The 9,594-nt window shown below is 26.4% G+C and overlaps 3 protein-coding genes across 3 annotated transcripts in view; 1 reads left to right on the top strand and 2 right to left on the bottom strand.

Annotated features, from left to right (window-relative positions):
* Window positions 1-527: 527 nt before the first annotated feature.
* Window positions 528-1,495, top strand: Phum_PHUM248020 (uncharacterized protein; the record flags this gene model as incomplete). The annotated part of the gene is made up of 3 exons (XM_002426272.1): window positions 528-678; window positions 753-872; window positions 948-1,495. The coding sequence occupies 3 exons, from the start codon at window positions 528-530 to the stop codon at window positions 1,493-1,495; spliced, it is 819 nt and encodes a 272-aa protein (XP_002426317.1).
* A 1,367-nt stretch (window positions 1,496-2,862) lies between these two features.
* Window positions 2,863-3,717, bottom strand: Phum_PHUM248010 (uncharacterized protein; the record flags this gene model as incomplete). Its single annotated transcript, XM_002426271.1, has 3 exons — window positions 2,863-2,949; window positions 3,125-3,325; window positions 3,667-3,717. The coding sequence occupies 3 exons, from the start codon at window positions 3,715-3,717 to the stop codon at window positions 2,863-2,865; spliced, it is 339 nt and encodes a 112-aa protein (XP_002426316.1).
* Window positions 3,718-6,070: 2,353 nt separating this feature from the next.
* Phum_PHUM248000 (Junctophilin-2, putative) overlaps window positions 6,071-9,594 on the bottom strand; it is a gene marked incomplete at both ends in the record, with an annotated part of 7,825 nt that continues 4,301 nt past the window's right edge. Inside the window, 3 exons of the mRNA XM_002426270.1 lie at window positions 6,071-7,255; window positions 7,331-7,507; window positions 8,192-8,493. Coding sequence (XP_002426315.1) covers window positions 6,071-7,255; window positions 7,331-7,507; window positions 8,192-8,493 — 1,664 coding nt within the window. The remainder of the gene's footprint in view (window positions 7,256-7,330; window positions 7,508-8,191; window positions 8,494-9,594) is intronic.

The following is a 9,594-nucleotide window of genomic DNA, read 5'->3' as shown; positions in this document are numbered from 1 at the left end:
TTTTGTAATTTTCAAATATTTATTTACGTTAATCATACCTGAAAAATATTCATTTATTATTATTACTATATTTATAGTCGATATAAATTTACATTTGAAACTAATACTATTATCATTATTATCATTAAAACTAAAATTTAATAATTATTTATATAATAATAATTTCACTCTTTGTATAATTAATTATCATTATTCAAAAAAAAAAAATTTATCCTTTTAATAAATCAATTTAATTTGTTATAATCACCGGAAATGTAATTAACGTAATGATTTCCGGTGACATTTATAATTACATTTATGATTATTGATTGACATTTAAATGAAATTTCATTTTTTTTATAGATATAATAATGATGATTTTAAAATTTTTGTTTTGTCTTTTTGTGAATCTTTTGAAATAATTTGTATTATAACTAAAATTAACTGAATAAATAAATAAATAAATGATGAAAAGTTTATTAGTTTTTATTATAATAATTAATTTACGTATTATAATAATTAATTGCGTGCCTTCGTGTTCGAACGTAATGAAAAATTCAAAACCAAAATTTCATTTGGTGGCACCTTGTAGCATATCTGGCATGAATATTCTGGCAAGAACAAATGCCACATCGGTAAAAAGATGTTCAGTTTTTGCAAATTTAAAACAAGGATTAGCTTTTAGTTTTCAACGTCCAGGTAAAATCTCTTATATTTTTTTTAAAATAATAATAATAATAATATTTTAGATAAAATAAATAAATTAGTTTTAGGAAATCAAATAAATTCAACGGAAAATTGTTTGGTATACGATTGTCCCGAATCAGAAATTTTACAATCCATAAAAAGAAAAAAAAATATCAATTATTATAGTTTATATGCAGATCCATTACGTAAGTTGATACATAAAACGATATAAATTCAATGTACAAAGGCTTAAATTGAAGATGATAATGATGATTTTGTAGCATTCGAAGACACCATATGTTTGGTGGGTGTTGGAATATTTAAAATACACGAAAATAAAACGAATTACACGGAAGCTAAAAGGATATGCAAAGAAGAAAGTGGAGAATTGACATCCGTTTTAAGTTCGAAAAGAACAAAAGGACTTTCTAAAATGTTAAATTATTTAAAATTAGGTAAATTAGCCTACGTCGGTTTGGATGATATCGAACAAGAAGGAAAATTCAAAACCATTTCTGGACAATTGGCTACCTGTTACGAATATAGAGCTTGGGATTTGGGAGAACCGAAAAATCGTAGGAAAGAATATGATTGCGTCGCATTGAATAAAAATAATAATTGGCAAGTTATGGATTGTTCTAGAAAATTACCATTCATATGTGAGATATTACCCAAGGGTCCATTTCCCATACAAGATGAAAAAGTTAAAGATTCTTGCCTAATTGATTTATCAAATCGTAAATTAATTAAAAAAATATCAGATAATAAAGAATTTTATAAAAAATCATTATTTTTTTATTGGATTTCAAATTATTTTACCATACATTGAAATCAATAAATCAATAAATCAATAAATTTGCCAATGGAATCATAATAATAATAATCATTTTTTTTCCTTACAATTTTTTATATCCATATTAATATTTTCTATATTAAGTTTTCATTATTATTATTATTTACAACAACAGCAATTTAACAAAAAAAAAATGAGAGCAAATATAATAAAATTTAAAAAGTATTATTATTATTATTATTATTATTAATCAAAATATAACTTTTATTTCATCATCATTAACATCACCACCACCACCACCACCATCATCACCATCACCATCATCATCATTATTAAATAAATTATTTTTCAGCCTATTTTTTAAAAAAAAAAAAAAAGAGAGAATAAAATATATTTATATATAAATGATAGAAAGAGAGATAGAGATAGAGAGAGAGAGAGAGAGAGAGAGAGAGAGAGAGAAACGAGAAAAAAAAGAATAAAAAAAAAAAAAAGAAAATTTTTTTTAAATTTTTTTATAATAACTTTTAATAAATTCATAAATCCAACAATAATAAAAACAATTCAGGTACGATCTTTTATTTAACTTGGCATCATAATTACTCAAACCTTTTATTTATTTATATATATATATAATTATTATTATTAATAATAATAATAATAAAAAATAATAATAATTGTTTTTCATTGTTTTTTTTTCCCCTTTTTCTTTCTTTCTTTTCATTATTCCTGGCTGAATGATTTATTTATTTATTTATTTTTTTTTTATTTTGAATAAGTTTTTTTCCTTTTGTTTCTTTTTTACATAATAAATAATTTAACAAGTTTTTTATGAGACAATTTTATGTGAGAGCAACATTTTTTTTTTTGATCATTTGAGAGTAACAAGAAAAAAAAAAAAAAAAAATTGAATGGATTAAAGCTTTATTCCTTTCAACATTTTATAAATTAATTACTCTAAATTAACAAAAACAATAATGATCAAAATTTAATTTCATTTGTCAATGGAAATTTATTATTATTATTATTATTATTCATTTGTTTATTAAAACAAAAACAAAATAAAAGTCTGATTGGGTTTTATCCCTTCCTTTCCTTCCTCCCTCCCTCCCCCCCAACATCATCATCATCATTCTCATCAACATCATCACCTACTTCCCTTTTATTTATTATGGGATGATCATTTTTAAATTATTATAAAATAATTAATTAATTTCATTAAAAAATTCTCTTGCCATTTTGTTTTTTCCTTTTTAACCATATTAATATTATTATTAATGTCACAAAATTTTTGTTTTTTTTTTTTTTTTTTTTTTATAAGAAAAGAAGGCAAAATGCAATTTTGTAACAATATAATTAAATTTTTTCTCTCTGTCCAATTGGATATTGGACAAAATGTGAGATTATGTGAGTAATTTGAAAAACATAATTGCCAAAGAAATATTGATAAACAAAACTAACATAACAAGCTGCTGACGTGAAAACCATTCCTGAAAATCACCAAAAAAAAAGGCCATTTTAAGATAAAATAAAATTAATATGAAGTGGATGGGTTGCTGTTGCTGTTGTTGTTGCATGTACTTTTCATATAAATAAATAATGAAAAATTTTATCCAGAAATTACGACAAGAGTTTTAAATAATAATAAAATAAAAGATAAATTACCTTGAAATGAGGAGTTAAAAAATATAAAAGAGGATTTGCACGCAGACGCTCATTTTCTTCCCTCATTTTTCTTACTTCTTCCCGCCTTGCCGAACTTAAAACGGACGCTTCTTCCCTTGACATTGGCGCCACGGATTTTGGTAAAACTTGTACGTCCGGCAGTGATTTTTTCCTTTGAAGATTCGAATTTATTGTTGCAACCTAAATCACACATCAACAAACAATCAATTAATTAATTCGAAAACAAACAAAAACTAAACGTTTCTACGTAACGACATTTTTTTTTCAAATCGACATTCCACCATCACCATCATCATCATCATCATCATCGTTTTTAACGGTTTTTTCATTTTTTCTTTGTTACCCTATTGAGCTTATTGAAAATATTTCGACGTAATTTGTTGTTAATTACAAACAGTAAGCGTGGGAAAAAATTAAAATTATGTATATATATATAGAGTGGGCATTTATGAAAGCGTGGTAGGAAACAAAAAAATTTACCAAAAAAAAAAAAAATTTTTTTGCGTTTTTTTACTACTGACCTCAATGGCGGGAGGTGTATCAATCCAGCTTTCGCTCGCTCTTCGAGCCATAAGCGCAGGACTGAATAAAAGGTTTTCTTCTTCTTCTTCTTCTTCGACATACCACTTCATTTTTTATATTTTTTTTTATAATAATCAATAAATTATAATTTAAAAAAAAAAAAAACTTTTAAAAGAAGAGAGATTTATAATAACAAACCATAATCCTATTCGAAACTGACGATGAAAAAAAAATCATAGAATAATTCAATAAATAAATATATATATATGTGAATATTTATGTATATTCACAATAAACGAGCAACACTCAAACACTAACTTTGAAATTTTTTTTGTTTTTGGCAAGATAAAATTCAATATGGCGAATCACGAATTTAACATAAAATAAAATAAATTATTTTATTTTATTTTTTTTGCTATCAATTAAATCACAGAGTAATTTCAGAACCTTTGAAACTTATTTAAAAAAAAAAAAAAAAAAAAAAGAAATAGGAAAATAAAATTTTTCTCTTTTTCTTTTTATATAAAGACCTGCGAAGACGATTTTAGAATTTTTTTTTTACCTCCTTTTTTTTTTTTTTTTTTTTAAATTTATTCTCTTTGCCAAATTTTTTGAAAAAAAAAAAAAACGATCGAAATTTTTCTTTTTTTTTTTTTTACAACGTCTCGAATGAAATATATATATATAATTCCTATTATTATTATTATTATTATTATTATTATTATTATTATTTGTTTAATTATTACGTAACGAAAAATAAAATCTGAATCCTCTCTCGCTCTCTCTCTCTCTCTCTCTCGCATGAAATATAAATTTAAAAGAAAAGAGAAATTATTTTTTTCTTTTTTTTAAAATTTTTCAAATAAAATGTTCAAAATGGCAGAAAAAAAAATAAAGTCATAATAAAATAATAAAAACCTAAGTAAGATAAACAACTTTTACTCGTGAGATTTGTGCGATGACAACTAAATAAATAAAGACAACAGCGCGGGGGGGGGGGAAATTTCTTTATATACAGTTCATAGTTAAAAAGGTCACCAACAACAGCAATATATATATATGAAAAATTTCAAGAATTTAAATCCCTGTAATAATAATAATAATAATAATAGAAAAATAAGAAAAAAGCAAAACAATAACAAAAAACAATTTCAAGTCAAACGAATTTTTTTTTTTTTTTTTTTTTGCGTATATGTGTGAGTGTGAGCGTGCTTTGAGCTTTAGTAAACAAAAACAAATTAAAACAATATATAAATAATAATAATAATAATAAAAAACATAAACAAAAGAGTCAAGTACTGGAAAAAAAAATAAAAATTTCTTAGGGTAAGTAAAAACTAAAAACTCCCAACACAAGACAGCCAAGAAATTATTTTAAATAAAAAAAAAAAAAAAACAATTATACTATCTATCTATCTATCTACCTATTTATCTAAATTTAAATTAGTTGGATTCATTGTATTTTTTGACATGCTTAAAAATAAATGATAAAAAAAAAAAAAAAATTCAAAACCCCCCCCCCCCCTCAAATACCAAATAATGTTGCCAAATAAACTTATAAAAAAAAAAAAAAAAAATTAGCTGACACAAATTAATTTTACTCTTCTCATCTTATATAAAACTACAAGGGCAAATCAATAGTTCTTTTAACTATTTTAAAATAAATGTGGGTGTGTGTGTGTGTGTATACCCGCACACCCCCACCCCCACCCACACATTTAGCCAAAAATTTTGAGTGTGCCAAAAAAAAAAAAATTTTTTTTAAATTTTTATGTGATAAGATTTTAAAATTTCTTTTTTTTTTTTTTAAAAAAAAAAAATTTGACTGAAACTTATTTAAAAATTGAATTGAATTGTTGTTTATTATTATTATTTTGATAAAAACATGAACACCTATAACAACACCTTAGTTATTTTTTTATACTATAATAATAATAATAATAATAATTAAAACTTTACACAGACATCAAGTAGTAGTAGTAGTAGAACCTTAAACATCAATAGACATAACTATATATAAATCGTACCATTTTAATTTTTTTATTAAACTAAACCAAATGTTATTGAAAAAAGAAATAAATACTTATTAAAAGATGATAATAATAATAATAATAATACTAAATGTAAAAATGAAAATGAAAATTAATTAAATAAATTTTTAAGCATGCTTAAAAAGGTTTTTCAGCACTTTTGAAAAAAAAAATTCCAGTTACAATAAAATTTCCAACTTTTGTTGTTGTTGTCGTCGTACTTTTAATAGTAAAGAAAAGACGAAGAAAAAAGGTTTTTAGTTAATGATAGGTTAAACGTGACGAAAGCAAAAATGTCAAGTTAAAAAATGTTTTTTTTTTTTTTTTTTTTTTTTTTTTGATTGAAGAAAAACAGGGTTATTTATTAGAAAATTCAAAAATTTGAGGTCTTATTATAACTTACCCCTTTTGTTGCACCGCCACCCTTTGAATTGTTTGAATTAACAAACAAGGATTCAGTTCTTTTAGGCTGCTGCGCCGATCCGGATAAATCCGGTATTGGAGTTCTTTTACGCGCAGATCCTTCATTGTTCGACGTTTCGTAGACAGGAGAAGTTCCAGTTATGGTCCCATTAGCAGCAGTCGATAAGGGGGTCGAATCCCTTACGGGAAATCGTCCTTGAACGGTTTTATCTAATTCAGTAACAATCGTTTTATCCACTGAGGGTTGACGAGAACCAATGGACAACCGAGTTCCTGGTTTCGAGCGATCAACACTAGCATCGCGACTTGGCGGTCTTTTATAATGATCGAAATGATCGCTCATGGCTTGTTGAAATGAAAGTGAGGGCGGATTTCCAGAGACTTGAGAGTTTCTCCGAATGTTGGTGACTCTCGTAGAGGAGGATGATGATAGTCCATCCGCTTTGACACTCGTCGAAGACATTCGAATTGAATTCGTAGAAATTTGATTTGAGGAAGGTTTTTCATCCGCGGATGAACTTGATTGTGGAGCGACCGGTTGAGAATAGAGCGTTTCTCCTGCACTACTCGGACTCGCTACCGAATCTATAACCTTGTGTTGATTTAAAGATGTGCTACCGCCGTTTGGCAAATTTTCGTTTAATTTCGTTTTTAAAAACGTCCCTTTGGATTTATGTATAACGGGCTGTTGAAAATCCGGAGCAAATTGTTTCGCTATGGCTAATGCAACATCCGATTCTTCTTGTGCTGCCGCCGCAGCTGCATCCGCTAGTTCCGCTTCTCCTCTCGCCGTTGCCGTTCGCGATATCGCTATATCAGCTTTTTGTAACGCTAATTTACTTGCTCTTTGAGCGGCATAAACCGCCGCATCTATTCTCTCTCTAAATTTTGCCGATCGAATTAAAAATAAATGCTTTTTTTTCTGTGACGTAATTAATACATTATTTTTATATTTTCCCTCCTCTTTGACACCATCTTTAAAAGTCGTAACACCATATCCGTATTTTTTATTATTAAACCATTCCCCTTCGTATTTTAAACCGTCGGATCGTTCTGCAATACCAAAACCGCATCTCTTGTCGTTTTTCCATTCTCCCATATAAGTTTCCGTCACGGACTTGTCCATTGTTTCGTCCTGAAACGATACGCAATTATTAAACATATGTAAATATTTTTTTTCTAAAAACGGAAATAAAAATTTTATACATACCTCAACAACAAAACTCGCATTAGAATCGGTGTGCGCTGATTGATGTGAAAGGCCAGACTGATAAGATTCTGTGCTTACCCAAGAGGCACTACTGGCTGTACTTCGAAGGCTAGCCGTGGTCCCTGCTTTTCCCCCCCTTTCTACTTCTCCATCTAAACTTCGCTGCTTTTTCATTTTCTGCAATTAAAAAAAAAAAAAAAAAAAAATTAAAACTATTGATTTTTCTCACAATCAATCATAAATGCTATATTATCGATATTTAATAAATAACGATTAATGAATAACAAAAAGAAAAAAAAACCTGACCGTAGTAATACATAAGAAATTAAGAAGTTGAAACAAATTAATAAAAAATTTAAAAAGAAAAAAGAAAATGAGGAAAGGAGGAAAGAAAGAAAAAAAGAAAAAGGAAATGACTGACAAATTAAAAAAAAAGAAAAAAAAAAAAAAAGTTTTTCAAGGGAAAGAAGATGGAGGATACAAGTGGTGGAAAATCTACTCTTTGAATTTTTAACTAAGAAATATTATCATTAATGTTTAATTAAATTTCCAACTAACTGAGTTTTCTCTCTTTTTTTCTTTCTTTCTTTCTTTCTTTCTTTCTTTTAAAAACTTTTTCTTTAATATATTTTTATTTTATTTTTTTTACTCTTTTCCCCTCTCCCTACCTTCCTCCCATCCCCTTCTCCCTCTCCCCATCCCCCTCTCGTATTTATCCTCTTTTATCTTCACGGTAGAAAAATCGATATTCTTATGTAGCGTTAAGAAAAAAAAATAACAACAACATGTACTCCCCATCATATATTAAAGTTTTAAAGGGGGGGGGAGGGTTTAACAAAAGAAAAAATAAAAATGTCTAACCGAAAGCATATTTTTAAAATTGCTAGAAGATTTTTCGACCAGGGATCGTCGTCGTACAGGTGCTGCAGTCGGATCGCTTTTGGCTTTTAATACAAATCCACCACGAGAATCATCGACTCTTCTATCTCTCTCAATGGACGGGTTCGTGTCTCCAACACCGGCTCCCTCGTTGCTCCTCAAAGAAGTCAACGAGGCACGCACGGATTTATTTGGACGGTAATGAGATGCCAATCCGAAAGGTACACTGGTTCTTACTCCGTAACCGTGGCGCATACCTCTTAGCCATTGTCCTTGATAGGTACCTGAAAAATTACAATTTTATAATATTAAATAAAGTTAAGTTTTTTTCATTCCTTTGAAAAATAAAACTCTTTTCCATTGAAAAAGGAAAATGAAAAATAATTATCATCGATTAATATATATATATATATATATATTATTCGACATAGTTTTTTCAATGAAAATAATATCATCATCCCAATTGTTTTTTAACTATACAGAAAAAAAACATGTTTTGAGAACATGAAACAAACAAACAAACAACAAGGCGCTCTATTGTTGTTGTTATTATAAACCCTGGGCAAGAAATTAAAAAAAAAAAAAATTAAAATTTTGCCAAAAAAATTTAATAAAATAAAATACCTATATAACATTTTATAAATTACATAAACACAATTTCCATTTACTTCATAATACTAATAATAATAATAATAATAATAATTATTGAATTCTTTTTTTTCTCTCATATGTATCACAATAATTAATAATAAGTTATTTTTAATAGTATGAATTAATTATCATTATTATTATTACCGTTTGTTTTTTTGTTTCCCAATGAGTAATAATAATAAAAGGAATAAATCGGCGAAAATTAGTCATAATAATAATAATAATAATAATAATAATAATGAAAAAAAAATTTCATTTAAATGTGTAATTGTCATATTATTATTTTTCCTAAGAATTTTCGTGAGTTGCTTGCTACTACACCTTCGTAAATATTTTTTCTTATTTTTTTGCTATTCGTAAAAAGTTTTAAAAAGTTGCCCTTTTTTTTGTGTGCTCTGTAGCTATTTTAAAACTCGCACACCCACACCCACACAAATAATTTTATATTAAATTTTTTTTTGTATTTTTTCCTACAGGAAAATAAAAAAATAACAATGGTTCGTAAATAATAATATGACAGTATAAATTTTAAAAAATTGTATTATTATTATTATTATTACAAGAGACAGAAAAGGAAAACAGACAGTAATATTATTATTATTATTACTGTCAAATTCGATAAAGAAAAAGGACAAAAAAAAATTTTATTTTATAACCCAGACTCGAAAAAATTTTCTTTTTTTTCCCTCTTTCTCTCTCTAAAATTAATTTAAAAAGAAAAATAAATAAATAAT

Source organism: Pediculus humanus, genomic scaffold (assembly GCF_000006295.1).
Source record: "Pediculus humanus corporis 1103172107617 genomic scaffold, whole genome shotgun sequence".
In the NCBI taxonomy this organism is placed as follows: domain Eukaryota; kingdom Metazoa; phylum Arthropoda; class Insecta; order Psocodea; family Pediculidae; genus Pediculus; species Pediculus humanus.
Note: the sequence above shows the minus strand (reverse complement) of the source record. Positions and strands in the feature narration are given on the sequence as shown.